The sequence below is a fragment of the Telopea speciosissima genome, chromosome 9 (assembly GCF_018873765.1).
Source record: "Telopea speciosissima isolate NSW1024214 ecotype Mountain lineage chromosome 9, Tspe_v1, whole genome shotgun sequence".
NCBI classification, from domain to species: domain Eukaryota; kingdom Viridiplantae; phylum Streptophyta; class Magnoliopsida; order Proteales; family Proteaceae; genus Telopea; species Telopea speciosissima.
The window spans coordinates 9,373,859-9,399,589 of NC_057924.1; the positions used below are offsets into that span (position 1 = coordinate 9,373,859).

At 38.4% G+C, this 25,731-nt stretch overlaps 2 protein-coding genes and 1 non-coding gene across 3 annotated transcripts; 2 read left to right on the top strand and 1 right to left on the bottom strand.

The window, feature by feature from the left end:
- The first annotated feature begins 194 nt into the window (after positions 1–194).
- Positions 195–25,224, top strand: LOC122640946 (protein PLANT CADMIUM RESISTANCE 8-like). The gene is made up of 6 exons (XM_043834243.1): positions 195–208; positions 18,736–19,024; positions 19,636–19,699; positions 20,320–20,484; positions 23,765–23,830; positions 24,651–25,224. Exons 2-6 carry the CDS (start codon positions 18,759–18,761, stop codon positions 24,891–24,893), a joined length of 804 nt encoding a protein of 267 aa, XP_043690178.1. The 5' UTR covers positions 195–208; positions 18,736–18,758; the 3' UTR covers positions 24,894–25,224.
- Positions 10,045–14,661, top strand: LOC122640948. Its single transcript, XM_043834245.1, has 3 exons — positions 10,045–10,426; positions 13,338–13,574; positions 13,969–14,661. Exons 1-3 carry the CDS (start codon positions 10,208–10,210, stop codon positions 14,290–14,292), a joined length of 780 nt encoding a protein of 259 aa, XP_043690180.1. The 5' UTR covers positions 10,045–10,207; the 3' UTR covers positions 14,293–14,661.
- Positions 24,269–24,350, bottom strand: TRNAS-AGA. The gene has a single exon. It is a non-coding gene; the product is annotated as a tRNA-Ser (tRNA).
- Positions 25,225–25,731: the final 507 nt, after the last annotated feature.

Here is a 25,731-nt window from a genome sequence, read left to right on the forward strand (position 1 = left end):
ACCATTGGTATTCGAATAGATGAGGAGAAAAATGGTATTAAAAAAACCCATATCAATATTTTGAGGGGTAAAATGGTCCAATTTGGAAGAGGGGGAAATGGTTAAAAAACTCATATCAATGTTTTGAAGGGCAAAATGATCCAATCTACTTCAATACAATCGATTTGTGTCGGTATATGATTGAGTTTGAGATTTTTTTTTTTTTGGGGAGAATGTTCTTTGTGCCGCACAGGCTGCGCCTAGGCACATGGGCAGCCTGTGCAGGGGGGCAGGGTGGTCATTGCGCCCATCTCCATGTGCCTGGGTGAAGCCTATGCTGCGGCACAAAGAACCGCACCCTTTTTTTTTTGGGGGGGGGGGAGAAAGTTCTGTGTGGGGATGAGGAGTGTGTGTGACAGAGGGAGATGAAATGATCGCCTTACCTCATGAAAGTTGCTCGTTGATACCACTGCATGTGCTCCCATTGGCCTTTTTGCATGCATTTGGGCTACGCTTCTCCATAGAGAACTCGTCTTTTTAGAAAGAGATTTGATATTGATGGACAAATCATCTCTATATGGCAACATAAAAAAAAATGAGAAGTAGTTTTGTGTATGAGAGTGTGGTGTGTACCAGCAATCCCATGTGTCTATCTTTTCTCCTCAAAACAATGAGGCAAAGATGTCTTTTCATATGGGAAGAAGAGAGATAGACTCATGGGAGTGACGCGGTAGGCCACACTCTCTTATAGAATTCTTTTTCCATGCAAGGAGAAATCTCTCAAGGGTTAAGAAAAGTAAGGGATGTTGTTCCGAATAAAGTTAATAAATCCACATATTATACTCATAAAATATGCGGATCCTAACGTTTAATTGAATAGTTAGATAAATACGTGAATATGAAAGGGTGATGTATTATACACATGTAAAATGCAGATTATAGGCGTATAATATGTTTAGTTAAAAAATAAAAAATAAAAATAAAAAACTAAAATCTAAAACCGAATTAACCAAACCCGAGCCCATCCAAACCCTCGTCCCTCTCTTCGAGAAGTGAAAGCCCTGGTTATCACTTCTTTTGCCGGCGGCGATTCGGTGACTGTGGTTCTTCAGGCCGGCGATTGCAGCAGCTTAAGGTATTTTCCTGGTTGTAACTTCTTCTCCATCTCTTCTTCCTCCCCTGATTTTTGAATTGGAAAACCCTTTCCCCTCCCCTTCCTGATTTTTGAATGGAGATATCCTTTCCTCTCCCCTGATTCGACTGTGGTACCAAAAAAAAATGAGTTTGAGTTTTTAAAATCTACTGTGGAACTTCTAGCTAGTGGTTTGAACTTTGAAGATACCCTCCTCTTTGTCGTCATTCTGTTGATAGTAAGAATAATCTTATATTCTGATAGTCTACTAAGTATCTCAGTTTTAGAAATTCTCTGGTATTCTAGTGGGAGAATTCAGTCATTGGCCTTATTTAATGGGTCTATATAAATAACATTAGATCCAGAAGGAAAACACGAGCTGTACTAATGAATTAGACCAAAAAAAAAACAAAAAAACAAAAAAAACAAAAACAAAAAAAAACTTATCGATCTTTAGGGTTGTCCAACACCAATTTCTACAAGCTGATTGATTTATTGATTTCAATCACAATGACTGTAGTCATTTCCATTATTGGTTATTACCACAAGATAGTCAGTGCAATGTAATTATTATCTAATTTTGAATTCCAGTCTGGCCATTTCAATTTCCTGCAAGTAGCCCATCTGGGGCATCATAAATTATATGTCTTCTACAGGCAATGGGGATCTCATACATGTAGTGCAGTTGCAAAGTGGATCCTAATTACAATTGACAGCAAATATGCCTATATCCCTATTTGCTGTCAATTGTGAATTGTAGTATAGATGTTAATATCCCTAGTGGATGTTAACACTTAACAGGGATGTTAACACTTAACAACCTATCCAAGTTTCAAACCTATTGTTAAACTTGTTACAACGTAATGATAATGGAAATTCAATTTAGAAACTATATATCATATAAATGGGTTAATATATAAACCAGAGTTTGGTTATTCTTTCATTTCAGCTATTATTATTGGACTTTAAGATGGATATGATCAATATTCATTAAGATTGTAATGTGGTAGTCTATCTAATTCCTTTCAATCATCCCTTTTGATTGGTCATTCTAAGTTCTACAATGAAGAATGAACCCAATCTAGGCTTGGTAAATGGTAACCAATCAAACTATATATTTAGGCACATTAGTAAATGCTATTATTGTGTTTATTAGGTGTACATGCCTATTGCATTGTGAATATATGCCCGTAATTTTGCTCCCAGATTTTTACAGAGCAACCGTATTAAACACATACCGTCATTGCCGTATGCGTTTTATTGAGCCGGATTTTTGAAAAGTATTATTACCATACATCCCGTTTGATTTCCGTACGTATCCGTTCCCGTATTATTGTCGTTCCCGAACTTACTAACTATGGTTCCGAATGGACTAGATCCGAATACCAAAACCCGGGTTTGAGAAAATCTAATAACGCGTTTGGTTGCATGCATCTTTGGATGTTAAATCCTCATAATCACGATTCTGTATTTTTAAAACCGTTTGGTTGGTTATTTCTGCTGATGCACACAAATCCTTAGATTCAACATTTTACACCAAAAGGCTGAATCTCAAGATTTTACTTCATGAGGTAAAATCCAGAGATTCTTGAGGCTGATTCTTGAGATTCACATATTATCGGGAGCCCAAGAGACCAAGTCGAAACTCAGCGAAGCTCCATCTTCAACCTCTGCAATATCGTCGGTGCTCCAAGAATCGCTCACCGGATCTGCCTCTCTCCTTGAACGTCACTCTTGCCCGGCGCTCCTCTGCAATATCACTGGAAGAATCTCTCTCTCACAACTCCTGGAAGAAGATCTTGGCTGGAGGATCTAGGGTTTGGAAATCAGGTATTCAGATCTCTCTCTCTCTCTCCCTCTCCCCCTGTGCACGTGTCTTGACGTCTTTCTTTCTGGCATTCTCTGCCCCCCACCTTTTTTTGGAGTGATTCTTGGAACTTTGCTCCCCCCTCTCTCTCTGTACCCTCTGGTCTCTGACGAGAGTTCTAGATGTTGTTTTATGCCGTTTTTTAGGCTTTATATCACGAGGTTATTTGCTCTGTTTTTATGCGGTTTGAAGGTCATGCTCTGCAATGACCTATTGTGTTTAGTTCCTTTTATTTTCCAGTTTTAAGTTAGTTCTTTTTTGGTACATGTCATTCACCTATTCGTTAGAGACGAATGTTTTCAAGCCGAGGAGAGCTGATGCAGATTTGAAGACCTAACACAAGAGAAACAAGAGAGGCCAAGCTTAGGCACATGGCCTATTGTGTTTAGTTCCTTTTATTTTCCAGTTTGAAGTTAGTTCTTTATGTTTTGTTATGCTTTAAGTTGTTTTCGGCTAGATGAACAATGGTCCAATTTAAGTCATGGTTCAATTTTTTGGTTCAATTTAAGTTAAGTTTCTTTTGTTTGCTTTTAAGTTGGGTCCACTTCACTTTTAAAGTCAACATAGGCTAGTAGACTTCAAAAGGGATAGTGTTATGTACTGTTGGAGTCGACTAAGGTGCCTCCTTCTATAGACTCGGTTTTCATTTTAAAAAACTGCTGCTGATGCTGCTGTTCTTCTCTTTCTTGTGTGAAGAAGCTCCTTTTGATTGGTCAAGGATCCTACAAGTTTGCCATTATACTTTTAATTTGAGTTAGTTATTATTTTTGTGAGCTTATAACAATCTTAAAGCAGGGTTTTGTGACCCCGAATTACTTTAAGAATTCACTCTTCCACTAAGAAATTCATCTTGGCACTGCCAAGCACACCATAAATGCACAAGATAGAGAAAACTTGAAGTTTCATTGCTAAATAACTCAAGCTCATATTACTGAACATATATAGACTCGTAAAAGCCGACTCCAAACACGCCTACCGTGTGAGCCTATTCTAACTAAATCTCCAACTTATACTTACTAATAATGTAAATCCTTGTATTTCTAACTCGCACCCTTATTTTGCCCATTAAAGTGACATTTTACAATGAAAACCCATTGGACCAAAGGCCTAACATATAGAATCCAACTTCCCAATCCAATGCTTATTTCCATTTCCTGAACCATTTCCCCCCTTGTTGAATTAAAAATTCTTGTGTTTTTGAAGTGATGTAGAATCAGAACCACATGATCAAGCATCAATTTTCCCATTTATGTTTGATGGAGGCAATATACGGTCCACAGATAGTAGGTAGGCAAATAACAATTCTTGGACCATTCTCGTCGAGAAAGTGATGAGGTATCATGAACTCAATAATCTCTTCGAAAATAGGAACATCATCTTGAGTGTTCATGCCTTATTGCCTTTGGTTATCATTCTTTAAGTCGTTCTCGGTCATGACTTCATCTTTCATGTAATGGAATCGAAATCAACTTTAATAACTTCTTCATTTATTGGATCAGCAACCTGACAACCTCTTTATTATCAATAAGAATTTCTGATTGTTGATTTTTTTTCCCATTGCCTCATTTCTATCTTCATTATGTGCTCTGACTTTTCATGGCTTTCTTCAACTTTATCTTCAACTTTGGGCTCTAGCTCTTGAGAGAAAGGAACATATACTGCCTTGAAAAGGATTTGGTTTTCAATTTGAATCATTGTTTCCTGTACAATCTGTCTCTCCTCTACCTGTCCACGCTCTGCATCAATTTGTGTGAGCGAATTCTATCTTCCTTTATTAGATCTTTTGAAGGAGTTGAATCTACTAACATCTGAACATTCTCTTTGATGATTTTCTTCTTTTGTCCTTGTGATTGTGTAATGTTGAGCTGAAGCGATGAGATTTCTATTGTTAGACATGCAAGTTGCAACTTTCTCCAACTTGAGAACTGAACTTTATAGGTGGCTGCTTTAAATTCTCTTCAGCCCTGAAGGCCTCTTGGTAATAATCTTCTCAAAGGGAGAACTTTCTATGGATAATTATCTAGGCCTCTTTAACTCAGCTTCATCTTTTCCCAAGTCCTAGGCTCATTTCTTCCAACTCTAGGCCTCGTTTCATGGATTCCCCACCATTCTTTAGCTTGGCCAGTTGATCGCATGCAAACCGACAAAGTTTCCTCTCTTCTATCAAGTCATACCAATCAAAATATTCCTCTAGAGAAGCTAGCCAATCGAAGAACAACTGTGGGTCCATCTATATAGTAAAGTTAGCAACTTTTGGCTTCACCTTCTTTGAATTATTATGAGTCCTCCTATAGTAAGTGTTGTTTTTAGATGTAATCTCTTTGCTGTTTTAGAGCATTAACTGGTTAATAGTGACTTGAAGGTCTCCAGTGTTGCCATGGTTTTCATAGGCTCCATTGCCACCATTAGTATCTTTGTTGCTCGTCATAGTTCTGATACTAAATAATGTATTTACCAGTCCCAAGCTTGATACTAGAGACTAATTTGTAAGACCGAATCTCCAGAAAATAGAGCACAAGCAAAAATTAATAGAGAGCTAATTGCACAGAACGGAACTAGAACCAGAAATTCCAGAATAGAAGCTTTATAGAGAAAATTAATAAGTAACAGAGTGATAATCGGATGGACCTAATAGCCTGGTCTAGTGGACCATTAGGGAGGTCTACTTGCTGAAAATTTTTGTTGATATTCAATGAACAGACCAAATTATGTAGCCCTAGATAGGTAGGAGACCTACTAGGAGCCAAACAACAGGATCAAATAACAAAAGGGGCTGCTGGTTCGAATGGACAGCACTAGGATTTAGGTCAATTCCTAGGGTTTGGGTTGGATATTGGGAAAGGGGTTTATAGGGTATTAATGGGCAGGTCTAGGGGGTCAATATGGTATAAAAATAATAGGATTTGGGAAGGTTTTAAAATTCTGCAGTTCTGGACAGAATTGTGTTGCAGGTTTTGGGTTTTAATGGAGTGAAGGAATGGAGGGGATAAAGTGGAGACTAAGGGCTAGGGCTAAGGTCGAATGTGGGGATTGATGTGGGGAATATAAGTTGGAAGTAGGGTTCGAAAGTGATGGCTAAAACTGGAGTTATGGGGGAGTCCTAGTGGAGGTAGGAGTGCAGGTTTAATGGAGAATTAGGGTTTGATGGATGGTGGGGGACTGTGGATTAGGTCTAAGGGAAGATGAAGGATGATAGAAGAAGGTTTAAAATAAGAAAATAGGTTCAAACTCACTGTATTGCAGGAACAATGGCAGCAGCTTGATGATTTGAAAGAGCCTCCCGATCTTCACAATGCAAGGAGTCGCAGGAGTCCACCTACCCTTCACCACCTTGAGATCCACAAGGATATACACTCACAAAGAGCAGCAGCAATGGCAGCAAGCATAAAGCTAATTTTTATTAATCAAATTCGTATGTAATGCTGGCCTCCCTTACAAACTTATATAGAAGACTCAAAAATAGACTTAGACACTAAAAAGGAATGGCCTAACCCTATCCCTAACCTATTAGGTAATTTAAACTGACTAGGAAACTAGAATACTAAAGGAAATAGACTCAAAACATGGCTAGACTTATAGAGTCCTAATCCAGCCCAACTTACATCACATGACTACTGAAGTTGTCACATGACCACTTAACCAAGTCACATGATCACTTAAATCGAACCAATTGGATGCAACCAATTTGAACCGGTTCAATTAAAAAACATAAAAATAAACTAAGTATTGGGCTAATCCCGTATGCAACCTATATACCCATATTTTAGGCCCATAAAAGTGGCCTATTACATTAGAAACTCATAGGATCAAAGGCCCAACATGTATGTAACTCAACCCTAGACTTATTTCCAATGAAACAAGCCCTATTTGGTGATGAATCTGCATCAACTCTCCCCAACTTGAAAAAATTTGTCCTCGAATTTTGTAGTGATGAAGGGGAATCAACATGTGATCAGCAGCTTTGACCATCCCCAAACTGAATTCCGGTGAAGCAGGGACATTAGGGATAAAATCTCCAAGGCGTGGAGCTTTCTGTTCGAAGAACCATGGTGGCATAACAAACTCTATGTGTTCGTTTTCTAAATTAGCAGCAACTGTGAATGTCCTGTCCATAGAGTCTTCAGTGTTAGCAACCTTCGCATCTAATACTTGAGACACAAGCTCCACCTCTTCAAAAACAGCATCTTCAATGCCAATAATTTCTTGTGGAGTGCTCTCAACCACCTCTTCATCTTCTGCTGTGTCAGCTTTTTCTACTTTGCTCTTTGCAGTGTAGACCTCTTTAGTAGTTTCTTCTACCATTGTGTTTTGGACCTCCACATCAATTTGATGGCTGAGCTTCTCAACCATAATCTTAACTACTGGTACAGCTTGGTCTACTTGAATTTCTTTAGCTATAGGTTCTTGAATCTCTTCAACACAAACCGCCTTAGTAGAAGCTTCTGTTGGTACATCTGCCATTGGTGAAGCTTTAAGCACAATCGCTGCCACTTGCGTTGGAGTTGATACATTTGGCATTCCCTGTGGCTGTACAATCGATGTGGTCACCTTTGGTTGTAACCCTTCTAGAGCAAAACAATGGTATAGACGGTGTCGATCAGGTAGGACACAAGAGTTGTTTTCAGGTTCAATCCAACCTTGTCGCGTGTCCAACCAATCACCACCTACTGCAATAAAGCTCTTTAGATGTGGTACCGGCTGACACCAAGCACCATTATAGTATGAAGAACACCCAAATTCAACAAAGACTTTACCTGTAGGCATGATGCAAATCTCTCTTGATTGGGACAACATATCCACCACGGATTGTGAAATAATGTTGTTACGTCGCCTCTCATCAACAACTAATATGGTTGTGCTCCCATTGGGTAGACGAACTCGGGTCTTGAAAACGAAGGGAGGTGGATCTTTCGAGGCTTGGTTGGAGCTTCCCTCCGCCATAGCTCTGATACCAAATTATGTAGTCCTAGATAGGTAGGAGACCTACTAAGAGCCAAACAACAGGATCAAATAACAAAAGGGGCTGCTGGTTCGAATGGACAACACTAGGATTTAGGTCAATTCCTAGGGTTTGGGTTGGATATTGGGAAAGGGGTTTATAGGGTATTAATGGGCAGGTCTAGGGGGTCAATATGGTATAAAAATAATAGGATTTGGGAAGGTTTTAAAATTCTGCAGTTCTGGACAGAATTGTGTTGCAGGTTTTGGGTTTTAATGGAGTGAAGGAATGGAGGGGATAAAGTGGAGACTAAGGGCTAGGGTTAAGGTCGAATGTGGGGATTGGTGTGGGGAATATAAGCTGGAAGTAGGGTTCGAAAGTGATGGCTAAAACTGGAGTTACGGGGGAGTCCTAGTGGAGGTAGGAGTGCAGGTTTAATGGAGAATTAGGGTTTGATGGATGGAGGGGACTGTGGATTAGGTCTAAGGGAAGATGAAGGATGATAGAAGAAGGTTTAAAATAAGAAAACAGGTTCAAAGTCACTGTATTGCAAGAACAATGGCAGCAGCTTGATGATTTGAAAGAGCCTCCCGATCTTCACAATGCAAGGAGTCGCAGGAGTCCACCTACCCTTCACCACCTTGAGATCCACAAGGATATACACTCACAAAGAGCAGCAGCAATGGCAGCAAGCATAAAGCTAATTTTTATTAATCAAATTCGTATGTAATGCTGGCCTCCCTCACAAACTTGTATAGAAGACTCAAAAATAGACTTAGACATTAAAAAGGAATGACCTAACCCTATCCCTAACCTATTAGGTAATTTAAACTAACTAAGAAACTAGAATACTAAAGGAAATAGACTCAAAACATGGTTAGACTTATAGAGTCCTAATCCAGCCCAACTTACATCACATGACCACTTAAGTTGTCACATGTCCACTTAACCAAGTCACATGATCACTTAAATTGAACCAATTGGATGCAACCAATTTGAACCAGTTCAATTAAAAAACATAAAAATAAACTAAGTATTGGGCTAATCCCGTATGCAACCTATATACCCATATTTTAGGCCCATAAAAGTGGCCTATTACATTAGAAACCCATGGGATCAAGGACCCAACATGTATGTAACCCAATCCTCGACTTATTCCCACTGAAACAAACCCTATTTGGTGATGAATCTGCATCATCAGGGCTCAACTAAAGAAACTTGTGGGTTAACCTTTTGGGATTGGTGTGCGGTTTGTGTGATTACACTTTCATAAAAAATAAAAAATAAAAACTAAAGAAACTTGTGTAACTAGGATTCTAGTGACTAGTCCAGCGACTAGAAAAATTAGAATTTGAAGACAATAATTGAATTTTATCAACTGAATTGCAGAGAACAACTAACATAAAAATTAGATATTGAATTTTAGGCTAATTAGAAAACAAGGAATCAAAAATACCAATGTAAAGCTAGCTGAAAACTAGAAGCCAGAACAGAATAATTGAAGAAGATGTGATTAAAAATCCACCTTAGCACTGCTGAAAATCCATCCAAGCTAATCCACAATGTAGAGAAAACCAAAGCTTCATTGCTAATATAAGTCATTTATATTTTATATATATATATACTCAAAATCTGACTCTTTTCATGACTAGAAATAGCCTAAACCAACTAGTAATCAAAATTGCTACATAATTGAACAATAATAGACTTAAAACTACTCTTACTCTAACTAGGACTCCAACTTAAACTAATTAATAAAGTAAATTCCATATTCCTAACTCCTAACCTTATTTTAAGCTTATTAAAGTGGCCCATTACACTAAAACTCATTGCATCAAAGGCCCAACATGTATAGAACTCAATGGAAGGCTTATTCCCACTAAAGTAAGCCCACTTCTGTGATTTTCCTGCATCACATGTTGTCTTACCAAACTTGGTGTTTATATAATCAATGATACAAATATGTGGGTAGAGTTACCCCTTCTTTTAAGTAGTGTTTTCTCTTGGTTGGATATAAGCCTGCTCCTAAACCAAAGCCACAAAGAGTGAGTGAGTGAGCATCTGTGTGCGCACTGAGAAAGAGAGAGAGAGAAGCTGATGGTTTTAACATGTATATAGTTTTTATCTGTAAAAGAAGATTCCTGGTTTATTGTTTCATCTGCTTTTGGTATTCAAGAATTGACTCTGTTTCTTGTGTTCAGCTGGTATGCTGAGTAGATGCTGGAAGGGTGAGACTCATGAATTTTGATCTTAAATTTTGATACAGGCACCATTTGAGATTTGCTGAAGAATGAGCTCTTTAGGACTTGCTGCCTGTGGGCCCCATAAGCAAGTCATAAATATTTCTTCTTCATGCTGCCTACCTGCTTCACGGCCATGCTTCTCACCAATCTATGCTATTCGAACTACTCGGAGTTGCCCAAGACTTGCTTTTAATGCATCCAGCTATCGGAGATCTATGCCAGTTTGCTTGTTTGGTGGCAAAGAAAATCCAGGGAAAGACAATGAGGTGAGGTGCTTTTCTGAAATTCTCTCTGTTTGTTAGGGTTGTCCTCCAAGATGAGGAAAAAATCGTTTTGGTGGGAAATATGTCATTTTGGCTGCCTCCAACTTGTGCTTAAACTTAAATGGCCCACATGCAAGCCAACTACTTAATATCAGTTAGTATCCCATATTGAATCCAACACTGCCAACCAGGCCTGATTCTGGCAGATACCTGCCAATAGTTGAGGGAACCTCCATGGTAGTATTCTTTATCAGCTGGATCAGTGCTGGGCCCGCCTGTTCCAATCCTGATACTTGAATCCATGATTGAATTAACCTTACCTTCCCAAATACAGACAATTTCGTTGACCCGTTTTCTTTTACTCTTTATGAAAGAAAGGAAGAGATTGAGGGGTTAGTTTCATCCAACAAAGTCAGATTTTCATTGTTATTGCCCTAGAATATCAGGAAACTAACTGGTTCACATTAATGATGAAAAAAAAAGGGAAACTTAACTTATACATGTTCATGGGGAAAAAAATGTTGGGACTTGCTAACTGTTAATAATTTGACATCTCAGAATGAGGAAGATTTTTTTTTCCTTTATATTAAATGGTGAATGTATCTTCCATTTCTAGGATGTTTTGGGCCTTTCACTTCCTGAAGGCAATATTTCTGCGCCTGTGTTTCAAAATTAAAGCAAGTGATCACACTAATGATTTAAGTTCAAAGTAATCCTAGTATAGGAATTGTAATATTCTGTTGAGAGGATATCTTGGGTATTTTTCAGGAAATTTAGATAAAACAGTGCTTTTTTACTTCTATGTTCTTCTGTGGTGAAGATGCAATAGGGTTTGATCAACCTGAAGGTTGATGACCTTAACTATCTGATGTATTAACTATTACAATTACTTCTGTGATTGTTTGGTTTAATCTTTTACTGCCTTGAGAATGAGAGATTGTGAATATTCCCACATTTCTTCGCTGCATTGAATGTGTCCTATCCATAGTTAGTAAGTTTGGGAACGGCAATAATACGGGAACGGATACGTACGGCAGTCAAATGGACTGTACGGCAATAATGCTTTTCAAAAAATCCGGTGCAATAAAACGGTACAGCAATAATACGGTACGTGTTTAATATGATTGCTCTGTAAAAATCTGGGAGCAAAAATACGGGCATATATTCACTATGCAACAGGCATATACACCTAATAAACACAATAATAACATTTACTGATGTGCCTAAATATGTAGTTTGATTCATCATCATTGAGAAATTTACTCCAATAGGTTCATAAAGACTTCCACCGAATCATGCTATATTAGACTCTTTGCCTCAAACTTCAAAAATAGATAAATCCTTTTGGAATTTGATTCTCTGTTTTTGGAAATGACAGCCCAAAACAGGATCTTAGGTAACTAGAATAGATAACTGAAAAGAACTTTCTTCTCAATGGTGTATGTGTGTGTTTCAATGGGAAGAAAAATCTTCGCTTTGGGCTGTCATTCTCCTCAATATAAGAATAGCTCGGCTTGACTGTAACAAATGTTTAGTACGTTTGAGCTTTAGATTATAATTCTTCTGAATCAACATATATACCCATTAAAGAGGAAAGAAAATGACTAAAATTTTAAGGTAACAAATGGCTGAGAAACATTAATGAATGTGCCTAAGGGGATGACTGCTTACTAAAGAACGTAAAGGATTGGGAGGTGACTTGAGATTTGAGAGTGGTCTTTTGGCCTGTGAAGATCAAGAAACCCAGACAATGAACAAGTTTCTGCAATGCAAAGAGTAGACGATCATGATGAAACCCAGTAACATGGGGGGAACAAGAAATGGAGGTTAGAAGTCATTGAGAGTGAGAAAGTATTTACCGCTGCAATAGCCAGCGGAAGAAGCACAGTTGCCGGAAGAAGAAGAGGAAGAAGAGACGGAGAAGCACAGTCGCCGCTCAGCCACTGGGGGTTTGGTGACCAAACAGTTTGGCCTTTCTTTTCCCCGAGATGTGAGGGACGAGGGTTTGGTAAGTGGTAACTTTGGTTTGGTAATCTAATGGTTAGATTGGATTTTAAGTTTTTTTTATTTTTTTTATAACTAATCGTATTATTCACATATAATACGTGTTTTATACGTGTATAATATTTTGACCCTTATAATCTGCGTATTTATCCGACTCTGAAGTATTATATGCAATACGGCACTTTTTCCAATTAAACATTCGGATACACGTATAGTATGCATATTATACGCGTATATAGTTATATACTAACTATGGTCCTATCTACTTGTCTATAATATGTTGAAGCTGTAAACTAACGAGTAACCATGAAGATAGATAGGGCCTCTTAGTACATGTCTCTGGGACCTTGAAGTTTTCTCCTTTCTGTTGTTGTGGAGTTTTCAGATTGCACATTAATCATGATAGTTATTGCAGCTGTACAATAAGAAGTTATCATGATTACAGATAGCCCTTCCGATACAGTTCTCTAGGTCCTTAAAATTGTCCTCCTTCCTTAATAGTTACATATCTCTGTCTGTTGCCATATAGTTTGGATAGTGTGCAACATTTCAAAGTTGTCCAAACCATCCAGCTAAAACATCAGATAGTTGAGAATCTTTTACTGCCTTGATTGATCAGCTTGACTTTAAAGCAGAAGAGATTTTTGTGGTGGTTCCATTGACTATGCTGTTGCATACATGGGACTGGTCAGTTTGTATGATAGAAGATGGTATTAACTTTTAAGAGTTCCCATCTTTCCCCAAGTGAAATTGTCATTTTGAGTCTTGATGGGAAAGTTATGCATTAATATGAATACATCGTTGTACTTTAAAAATGGCCAATTGGCCACATAATAAATGGTCTCTTCTCAAAGTTGTTTTTTGTGGTGGATGATTCGTTCCATCGACTAAAGATTGTTTAATGTTTCAGGGTTCTCCATGGAAAGCACTTGAGAAAGCTTGGGGTGGTTTAACAAAGAGACAGTCAATGGAAGATGTATTGAAGGAGCAGATCCGTAAAAGAGAATTTGCTGATGAGGGAGGTGGTGCAGGAATTCCTCCAGGAGGTGGCAATGATGGTTTTGGTGGTTCAGAGGATGAAAACTCTGATGGTGTCTTGGATGAATTTATTCAAGTAACTTTGGCTACCATTGGTCTCATCTTTCTGGTAATATCCCAACTACCATGTCAGTCTTCTTCTTTTGCTATTTGTTAGTTTACAAGCACCTTTTATCTGTCAAATTGGTATGTGATGTCATTACATATTTAGATTCATCTATTTGTTGCTCAGCATAGTAAGAAGAAGGGCATGGTGGGTGGTGAAACAGAACAATTTATGGCTTTCATATTTGCATTTGTATATTCTGATGCATACTTTTTGCTTACATGTATCATCTTTCATTTCAAAATTTTGAAGTTTGCTTGAACAATCACTTAATATTATCAACATAATGTGAAAGATCTTATGCTTATGTTTTTATGGATGAATTTTGATGTTGGAGGTGTTATTGATCTCAGTTACAAATTATGTCTCACCTATACCTGTCCTGCGTGTTTTGTAGTACATTTACATCATTGATGGGGAGGAATTGATTCGGCTGGTAGGTGACTTCATCAAGTATGGCTTTTCAGGGAAGCAAAGTAATCGTTTGAAGCAAACCATGTACATGTGGAGAAGATTTTATGAGAAGTTGACAAAGAAGGATGAGGAGGTAGATAGGTATTGGTTGGAACGTGAAATCCTCAATACACCAACATACTGGTATGACCCCGGAGAGTTTAAGAACTACCTCAGGTCTCGTCTTGCATCATTATCATCGTCATCGTCATCGTCATCGTCATCATCATCATCATCATCATCATCCTCCTCATCTTATTATCAATAGACCCTAGATTTTGTTTATTACTTGCTTTTTTCCTGTCAACCATTTCATTTAAACCAGGAATTATTCTGGCAGAAATCTGAGTGCATAGCTTCTAGAATACCTAGTAAATTTTGTAATAGAGGGTCCATGTTCCTACTTTGCGAAGATGAACTTGGTCTACTGGTAATGAATTGCTAAATTTTGTATTTTGGATATTCTTGTAAGGCTTAGATGGTCTTGTTAGTTTCTTGTTGACAATCAAACCTGCAAGACTTACGAAGCACCCGCCAATTGATGGTGTCCTCTTGATTGCATGCGCTTTTGATAAATTTTTGGATTTTTATTTCTTGATTATATATGATGGAAATGGACCCTCTTTTCACTCTCAAACCCATTGAACCTACCCTGCAAAATGGAATGCCCTATAGAGCTACTCTTTCTTCCATATAAGCCATGGGACTAATCCATTCTCTCAAAACATAGATGCTTTAACCCATACAGGTGACTTTTACCACATCCCAAATACCTTGAGCTCAATAAAGTTGATTCATTCTCTCTTACGCTTGGCTATAATTTGCAAGTTTTCTTTTTTGGAGCAATTCTAATGTATACAGGAGAGAGTAGCTGAAGAATGTCAAATGTTTCATACCTGTGTTTCAAAACGGGTCCCAAGTATCACAATTGCCAAGCACATGGATGGGAACACCCTAAATTCCTGGAATTCCATCTGCATCCCTAAAACCATAGAAGGGTTGTGTATCCAATCTAGTGAAAACCAAAACAAGCCACTGCTCTTAAAAGTTAGGTGGGAGGATATCAACCCAACTACCCAAATTCAAAGCTTTCTTAGAGCTACATGTCGATCATCCTCTTGGTTTGGAAAGAGCTTCTGTAAAACCAGGATTATTTTCTTGAAATCCATGACATGTAGAAGGATTGGCAGTGGTACTAGTTAGTCTACACATGTATGGGAGGACAGATGAATGGCCAACTGTACATAGTGTACCAAGTAAAGTTTTAACTCTTCCCCGGCCACTTCCTCCCAGTGGAGCACGAAATCGTCGATTGTTATGGTAAATTGTAAGTTGGGCAAGTGGTGGTTGCTGGTTTACGATCATCTATTTTGAAAACTTGTAGCCATCAATCCTCATTGACTACAACAATGCTAATGTAGATTGTTTACCATTATTTCTGATTCAAACTTGTGATATTTTCCAAATCAATGGTGATGGCGTCAAAAATATATTAGAGGCGTTCCAACAAAAATATTCTGTAGTCTGCACAGACCATAAGGAAGGGTGTCTCTTGAAGCTTAAAAATCTCAGACATGGAAATTGTTCCATACGTTTTTACGTTTCATACATCTTCTTTTTGACAAATGGCTTCAGAATCTTCACTTGAATACTATATAGGTTCAGCAAATACCAGACGGACCAGAGAAATGAGAAGAAATACATGAAGTCACTTGGTTTCTGTTACATTAATGAAAACCCATTATCAGATTGAAACTGAGAAAATGAATGTAAGTAGCTCCATGTAACTAACTAAAGTCATTTGGTTCCTGTTAAAATTCATGTGGGAATGAATGCTTCAAATATAACTACACAATCACCTAGGGATTGGGATGAACATTCTATTCGATTTGAGTTACCACTATATATGTTGGCAGAACAGAAACTAATTTAAAGTGAATAATTAAAATGTGCGGAGAAATAGTTACCTGTTGGAACACATTAATTATATACTGCTCATCATCTATTCAGTATGTCTAATGTTGTTGGATCATGATGTCATTGAATATCTCTATAATCAATATATTTGAAAGCAAGTAGTCTACATTAAAGTATTTGGACAAATTCCACTTCTTTAGGGCTCCCAGCAGGCAGCAGGTAATTAAAAAGAAGAAGAGTCACAAACCAGTGTAAGAAGTAACAAGTAAAGTATACCCCCTAGCTCCATATGTCCCTGCAAAATCCAAAGCCCCTTGAAATATATATCTCCGGGTCAAGCAATGACAAGATTAATAATGCTGGAAGCAAAGTCGATCAATAGGTACAGAAGAGGCCCCCCCCTTATTGCTCTGACCATTGGGCAATTTTAATAGACTCTGGTTGTGGTGAATCTTGAATGAATGTTCTCTATTCAAGTGAAAAGGAATATCTTCCAGGCCAAAGAAATGATTAGGGCGCGCTCCACAACTAAACATATGGAACAACCATATATGGTCTGACGCCATTATTGATATAAAAGACGGGCAACCAATACTGTGCTTGTTGTTCAAGTGAAAGATATATACTACTTTGGGGAAGGTTTTCGATGCGATGGGCTCATGCTCATGTGAGAAGGGGGACAGGACCGTGCACGGTGCACAAAACCTTTTGCCTACTATTTTTATAGGGTTATTATTTTGTACGTACAAATAGGTAGGGGTGTAAATGAATAGTCGAAATTTGTTTTCGTATCCATGTTCGTATCCGTTTAGCACTATCCGAATCCGTTCGAAAGCTAAACGGATGCGGATACGGATAGGCTATAGCTATCCGAAAAGCTATATTTATATGTAAACGGATAAAATATTCGATTCGTATCCGTGTCCGTATCCGTTTAGCACTATCCGAATCCGTCCGATAGCTAATCGGATGTGGATGTGGATGCAGATATAGCATTATCTGAGCCGAATCCGATCCGTTCACAGCCCTACAAATAGGTACCAGTTTGTACTGCATAAGAGAGTATCATTCTATATAAATATTAGGGTAAAATACACGTACCCCCTGTAATGCACCCAATATTCGTCGTACCCCCTAAGCTTCTGATAAGTCCACGTATCACCCCTCAATATTCCACGTATCACCCATGCTTTACCCCCCTAATGCCTGAAAAGTCCAAACCGTTAAGTTTAGCCATTAAGTGCTAAAAACTTGATCATTTTACTCTTTTTTTTATTTTTATAAATTTAAAAAGACCTAATTGCCCTGACATATTTGTTCATAATATGAAAAGATGTTTTTGCCCTAACCTAATTTCAAAAGACCCTTTTACCCCCACTATTTGTTCTTAAGAATCTAACCCAATCTAATTACCAAAATGCCCTTGCTAGGGCATAATTTCCAAAATGCCCTCATCTTCCCCTAAATCCATCTTCCATTTCTAAAACTTCTCTCAAAAGTTTATTTTACCTTTTAATTGACCCAAAACCCTTTTTGTGTCTTCTTCTCTTCGGCTTGCAGGTCATCAATGGCATTGGCGGTAACCAGAGCTTGGTAGCCAAACTCCATGGCTGCTACCAATGAGGAAGAAGTTTGAACACTCTCCTCTCGGACGGTAATTAGATCTTGGAAGCAAAATCTCCGGCACTAATCCATCCATGTGTTCCCAAAATTGTAATCCAATTCTACTTGAGGGGCGTAAGCACTAATTATATTGACAACCTCTTTCTCCAACACAAGCTTGATGGACATAATCTTATCTCCGAATTTTAACATCCACTACATCATTCTTTAAAATTTATCCACTATTATGCTCACTCCATTTCTATTACTTTTATCCCCTGTATACCAAAGTTTAAATTCATCCAACTCCTTAGTTTTTTTTTACCCTTCCATCTAGTCTCTTGAATATACAGGTTATGTTAATCATTCTTCTCTTAATAACGTCTATCAAATCTAGACTCTTTCATACCTGTTAAAGATCCAATGTTTTAAGATTAACCTAATCCTACGATGAATCCAGTTTTTTTCCCTTTTATTTTGATCAATTTATTTTTTTAATTCTTTTAACAATACAAGATATTGAGAGACATGTCATGTGGACCATGGACCTCTTATAAGGATTATTCAACATAATTTAGACTTGTCCCCAACTAAATTGCATGGATCTTTTTTTCTTCGCACCACTTCTCTTAGGGTCATCTTAAGTTTGCCGTTAATTCTTTTAAATAAACCGATAATGTGGCGTCACGGGCACCGTTAAATACTGTGAGGAGCACGTGATCTCCATTAAGGATCTTTTATTCCATTATTGCGCGCCAATCTCATTCCCACCCACTCTCTGAGGCTCTCAGGACAGCAGAATCACCACTGTCCGTCTCTATCCCTCTCTTCCTTCCTTGAAGAAAGGATTTTTTTTTTTAAAATGTCTTAAAAAAGGATTAGTTTTTCAAAACAAGTTTACTGTTAATGTAATTAAATATTGGATGGATTAGACCGTACCGTAGAAAGAGGAGTAATGGATATTTCAGAAAACCAGAAAAGGTTTAAAGCATGGAGAATGGCCATCGTTTCGTGACGGAATGTTTTTCTTTCTCTCTCTCGAGATATAAACCTAAATCCTAATCCCAACAGGAAAGCACAGGTAGAGAAGAAGTTAAAGCTTCGTTCCAAGTTCCAACCTCCTTTTCTTTGTTGTTAAGGGTAAGAGCAAAACAAGGGAGGAGAGATTAAAATTTGGGTGATTGAGTTTCTCTTCTTCAGAAGCTCAGACCATCGATGATGGCGGATTCCGAGGAAAAGCCCATTAATGGAGTCGAAGAGAAAGGAGAGGATACATTCATGGAAGGAGTTACTGTGTTGGATTTTGATATGCTTTGTGCAACTGTGGCATTGCAGACGCAAGAGTTTTCGAAGGAGAAATGGGACAAATTGGAGGAAAACATCCATGGAAACGGTATGGAGATTGGTGGAGTCCAAAGGATGTGGGAAGGTGAAGTCCTTGATTGCTTCGTAGACCGTCGAATCGCCATCGAAACGGCTTGGTTAGCTTTTCCTTTTCTCTCTGTCCTCTTCTTTTTGTTTTTCTTCCTCGTTTTCTATTTTCTCTCGCACATATGTTTTTTAGCAATTCGTGCTCGGCTCGTCTTGTTTTTGTGTTTTCTATCTTCGTCGCTCTCCCACCTCCTCGTCTTCTCTCTTCTGTGGATTATTTTGGGAGAAGGGGAGAAGAGAGCTGTTCTGTTTTTGAAGGCCATTTTGATTATGGGGGCTAGGATTTCAGTGATAGGGTTTATTTCCCCTAGTAATTGAAATTGAGGTAATTTTTCCTCTCGTATCCATTCCCTTTTCAAGGAATAAACTTGTGAAGGAGGAACCTTGTGATTTTGGAAGTCAGGAAGTGGCTTTCGTTCTCGCGCTTTATGCCGCATATATGGCAACAAAGATCTAATTTTTCCAAGCCAGAATTGCCCTCTCTAAGGCACCTATCTTTGACACAACAGTGTTGACGACTTCTCTGTCTACCCAGGAACGAGGATTTCGGTGAACAAATGAATACCATGTTGTGACACATTTACGTAGAACTTTGCACTGTTAATCTTCTTATGTTGTTATAATTGTTTTCCACAGTTGATGGTATATTTTGATCTTGCAGCTGCCCATGCTACAGATTCGGGAAGAACATGGGAAGAGCTGGTTTTGGTTGTGGTTTTATTCATGTAAATATATTCTCTTTGAACCCATATGATTGTTTCTTTTCCTTATTCTTTTTCCAATTTTGTAATTTCAGGAAGTTAAAGTATTTGGACCTAATTCCGTATTATTAGAGCCATGTGTATGCATAGGATCAATCTTCTAGGAAATGGAGTGCAAGAATTTGACATATGTTGTATCCTATCCATTTTCTGTATCACTATCTGAAAGTGGGGCCCTGACTCCCACCTAGACATGATATATGGGTCTGTGAATTGTCAAACTGGTTCCAGTTTATTTCAAGTCAGTCAACCTAGGTCAACTAATATCCAACTGACTAATTTTTTAATTTTCTCAGCCACATACTGCCCTCACTTTATTCAGTCTGAATCATCTTATCTTTCAGAGTGTTTCTCGTGGTCCATATGGCTATTGTTCTTAACATACAAATCCAAGTTATTGTTGCAGTGGGTCAACTCTTTTTCTTTGGGGTCTGGTTAGTATCGGTGCTATAAAAATTGTCATTACAAGCACCATAAAATATATAATTTGAAATTGCACTAATCGGAGAAACTAAAATCTTTTACCAGAAATACTAGTACATGTTGTTCTTGAACAAATAGTGAATTAGTTTTGCCTTTGGCAGGGAGCTGTTTATTTTGTTCTTGCCGTCACTGCTCTTCTCAACTTGATTGCCTTTGCTGTCACCATGCGGCGCTGCTTTCTGTATTTGGTACTTGCTTTCATAATTTTGGCTGGAACATATTTGGGTTTCTTCCGTACACAGATCAGGAAACAGTTCCACATCAGGGTAAGCATTGGTATCCATAAATACATCCTTTTTTATATATTTATTTTAGTTTACAATCTATATGACACAACTTAGTGCTGATTGAGCTGAGGAGTTTTTCTATTTGTGCTTCATTGGTTTCTTTTCCAATATTATTCCATATGCCATGGATTCAGTTATAGTAATTTCTCAGATGGTTTTCCAATTGTTTAATTGAAAATGTGCATGCATAACTCTGGATTGATTATAGCTCATAACTTCAGTTGATGATCCTCACAGATGTTGAAGCCAGGAATTATCTCACATCTGCTGGGGGCTTGAAAAGTATACTAACACTCTTGATAACGTATCATTGGAAGCTTTTCACACACACACACCCAAAAAAATTAATAAATAAAAAAAAAGGTGTACCCAGTGCACGAGGCTCCCGCCACTGCGGGGTTTGTGGAGGGCCATAATGTATGCAGCCTTACCCTTGCTTTTGCAGAGAGGCTGTTTCCAGACTCGAACCCGTGATCACTTGGTCACAATGGAGAAGAAGAAGAGCAAATGAAAATTAATACCATTGGAAGAGCAAATGAAAAGAAATAATTAGTTTGTTTTTGAGTAATTATGGGAACGTGGTTCTTTCCCACATCCTTTGGGACATCTAATATTTGGTACCCTTTTTATCTTTTTACTTTACACTGGACTTCAATTTAAATATTCCTAGAGATTTTTTTCATCCACTAAAGTTGCAATTTGATTTTCTTTTCCCTGCTACCCAGAGGAACACGATCCCAAGCCAACTGGTGATAACCACGAAATACCTCCCAGATTACTTCTTAAAGCACCCATGGTTTCAACATTACCCTAACCCATCTCAATGCTCTCTTCCAACTTCCACCCACCTCTTTCATTTTTTTTTTTGGGGGTGGGGGGGGGGGGGTTGATCTATTGTTTGTATACCTTAGATAGGCTGTATTCATCAAACAAAAAATGACGATTATATATACGCTGCTGCTGCTCCATAATTTCAGCTCTATTCTTGGTGTCAATGTCTTTATATTCCAACACCAAGCCCCTTGGCCCTTAAATGACTGCAGGTTGACAGTTATGATACTTTGATACTTCCAACTGCTTAGCATACATGATATAAAACAATGCAGTAGAACTTGGTTTTGCATGAATGTTAAAACTTCCAGTCTGGTGTTATATATTTTTATTATCAATATAAGAACTGCCATTGTTTCTTCAACTAGTATTATATACATGCTGAAATGACTCTGACTGAAAGTTTTCCAAACGTTGGTTCTGTTGAAAGGGAAGACTAGATTAGTGCCATGTGCATTGGGTGAGCAGCCAAACTCATTTAATGTGTGTGGCATTAGCAGTGTACTTCTTGAAATTGTGGGTGTTTTAAATATTGAAAAGAGATAGGTAGCTCTGAAAGCCCAAAGATGGCAATAACTCATATAAGTATTGCATGCTGAATTTCAAGTAATGGGTATCTGAATGCCATCCTCACTACTGTCGATATGAGTGTATATATCTGGCTTCGTAGGGTGTGAAAGTAGCGATTTATTTGTTTGTTTTGCCTTGCCAAATGGTTTCTCCGAAACAAATGAAGTTTTAGCTTGGGAGTGACCAGCATTTCTTTGAGATGTTTACTTGCAGTTGTTGTTTCACTACTAAGGGAGTATTAGATGAATAACCTTAAAAGATCTTGTGGGTTGTTTAATCTTACCTGTCTGACCTCTAAAGCTCATTTAATTGCAACCATCTTCGCTCTTAAGGTATGAGCTACACTATTAGGGACGGTAAAGAAAAAAGCCAATTAATGTTTCCTGGGTCTCGCAGAGTTGTAGAGACCTCAGGCCTGCTAAGAATTAATCTTAAAGGAAGAAGATGAAGCTCTAAGATTCTTATATCTGAATGCTCGCTTGCTCAAGCTTCCTAGATGCCGATTTTACTGGAATTGCATCATATTAGGAAATCATTGGAATATACATTTCACAGCTTGAAATCTTGGATAAAAGTCTTCCCACCATTTCTGAGCTTATTTTGCTCTGTTTAATCTACATCTTAGCACCTTTTCCATTGCTATTTAGCATGTAACTTCATATCTGTGTTATATTTTCTGTCCATCTCCAAGGCTAGCACAATGTGGTTTTTGGCAGTTCTACAATCCATTTTGTCATCCGAGTCTGATGTTAGACTACTCATTGCCAATGAAATGAGTCTTCTTTTAACCTACAACTAGGTCATGTAAAGAACTTGCTCTAATCATCGCTGTTCACATATGCTGATACTATTGGTTTCATCCGCAAATAACAATGAACTGACAAAGAACAAAATCTGCTAGGGGACTGGGAGCAGCAGCGATGTGGTGCTGCATGCATGGCTGGATCTGGGGATTATAGTGGGTCCCATTGTGAACTGATAGAACTTACTGTAGTCATTGCTGTTCAAATTGCATGAAATATGCTGATACTTTATTGGTTTCATCCGCAAATAATATTGAACTGACAAAGAACAAAATCTTCTAGGATGTCTTTGGTATCAATTCTTGAAAACCATTCTTGCTTTTCCTCAAAAAGAGATTTTAGAATGGTTTCTGAGTTGGAAAGAAATGGTTTGGCTACATGAGAAAAAGAGAAGTAATACCCTTTCCCTCAACCGTGCCAAAAAGATAAAAAAGAAGAAGAAATATTCCTATCTAACATATTCTAACATATCCATGATAGAAATCCTAATCTGATGGTGTTGAGAACCATGCTAAAGATGGTTGCTTGACTCGACTAAAATGTTCCTAAGACCAAAAGAAACTCAAACACTACATGTGGCGATAAAGATGGTTCAGCCAGGAGAGAAAGTGACTCAAACAAGGCCAAAGACAAAGATACTCATGTGGGGAGTGACTGACTCAGACACTACACGCAGGATGCAGTCGCTGCCTGAGAGAGAGAGAGAAGGGGGAAGAAGGGACAGAGAGATTTGTAGAGACAAATAGGGCATGGGAAGCCGTGAATTGCCTGTATACGGTGGGATACCTGTGCATACTGTCATTATTTTCTAAATTTCTTCACTACTTGCATGGACATCTCACTGAGAATTGCACCAATAGTTCGAACATTATGGTTAAGTATTTTTCCTGATGCTTAAAACATCTGTATTGTGACTTACTAAGAAATTGGCTAGCAGAGATGTCTCTCCCATGTCATGCTGTTGTAATCTAATTGCTTCAATTTATCTATATATTTATTTTGTTATGTCGGTTGGTTATCTCGCACTTAACACTGATATTCTTCTTGTTTTGCAGGGTAGCGACAGTTGTTTGGATGACTGTGTCAACCATCTGATCTGCCCCTGTTGCACATTATGCCAGGTTTTTATCTGTCTCATACATCTCTTTTTTTTGTTTAGTAAGGATCTGTCTCATACATCTCAACTTAAATAAAAATGGAGGATCTGTCTTATACATCTCAACTTAAGTAATAATGGGAATTGGGGATCCTGCAGGATGGAATTGTCTTTTTTGTTTGATTGGTAGGCCCTAAGGAGAGTTGAACTTATGACCTCTTTATGGTGAGGTGTTGGTCCTTGCCAGCTAAGCTACCTCTTGGGGTAAAAATAAAATTCTTTTTCGTGGACAGCAGGGTTTGAACTTGCACAGCCTACATGATTTCTACTCATGCCTGATAACCACTCTGGAACGTCCACTCATACAGAATGGAATGACAGAGTACAACTTATTACCTCTTTATTGTGAGGTGTTTGGACTTACCAACTGAGGTACCCCTGGAGTAAAAATAAAATTCTTTTTCGTGGACGGCAGGATTCGAACCTGCGCAGGCAGAGCCCACATGATTTCTAGTCATGCCCGATAACCACTCCGGCACGTCCACTTATACAGGATGGAATGACAAAGAGTTGAACTTATTACCTCTTTATTGTGAGGTGTTGGTCCTTGCCATCTGAGTTACCCCTTGTAAAAATAAAATTCTTTATCGTGGATGGCAGGATTCAAACCTGTGCGGGCAGAGCCCACATGATTTCTAGTCATGCCCGATAACCACTCTGGCACGTCCACTTATACAGGCTGGAATTGTCATTGTCAATTTTGAATAGAAATGATGGAGCTTTCCTTTAGATAGAAAATAATCTGACATTCCTTTTTTTTTTTTTTTTTTTTTTTCTGGGAACAGGAGTCCAGAACATTAGAGATCAACAACGTTCAAGATGGCATCTGGCGAGGCCGAGGTGACACTATATGCATTGGCAGCTATGGCGAAGGGAGCAAAGGCTTCTTTGAGCTGCGGCAGCCTCCTCTAATCCCAACCAAATCCCCCGACCTCTGCAGCATGCAGAAAGCGACAAATGGTAGGGATCACTCGTGGATACCTGATGCCAGCCATTCCGAGCCACTGGTTTCTGAATCGCAAGAGTAACTATGTGCTATATCTCTCATACAGTGCCCCATTTCCATTGCAAGGGTGGAATGGAAGTAATAGGTTTTTAGTGTGTATACTGTTACTTTATGGCCTTCGCCACAAATTCTGGCTGGAAGGCAAAACTTTGTTGTCGATCTAATAGACTGGAGAAAATTTTAGCTGCTCCATGCTGCTTGGGTTGGTTGTAATGCCCAATCTGGGCCAGAATTTGTTACAGAACTTGAGAATTGTTGCCCTGACTGGCCTGATGATCGATCTTCCATCATTTAGTTAGGTGGAGTGAAATTATACAAACGTGAAGGGTGAAGTGACCCTTTTAACCTGTGTATATGCTACTACCCCAGTGTATGGTTTCATGATTCAGGGGATGGAACTGTTAACACGATATTATTTATCTCTCTTTTCTTTTTCAAAGAAAATGTCATTCCTTCTCATTTATTAATTTTGACAGTCAAGATTTCTTATAGTGTTATATGGGGAGGGTATTAAATGAATTAGGCTCTGAAATTGGACATGTGGTTAATCCATGTCATGTACTATCTACTTCAAGGGTTTATCCAGTGTACTAGGCTCCTTCCACTGCGGGATCTAGGGAGGGTCATTATGTATGCAGTCCTAATACTGTTTAGGAGAGGCTGATTCTTGAGATTCGAACCTGTAACTACTTGATCCGTTGCACCAAGGTACACCCTTATATACGATCTAATTAATAATTAAAATTGCCACATAATCATTCCATGTCGCCAATAAGGATGAGCAAGATGTGTGACACTACCTAAGAGGAAATGAATTTAATGGAAGAGATGGATTAGTGATTGGGGTGGACAATTGGATA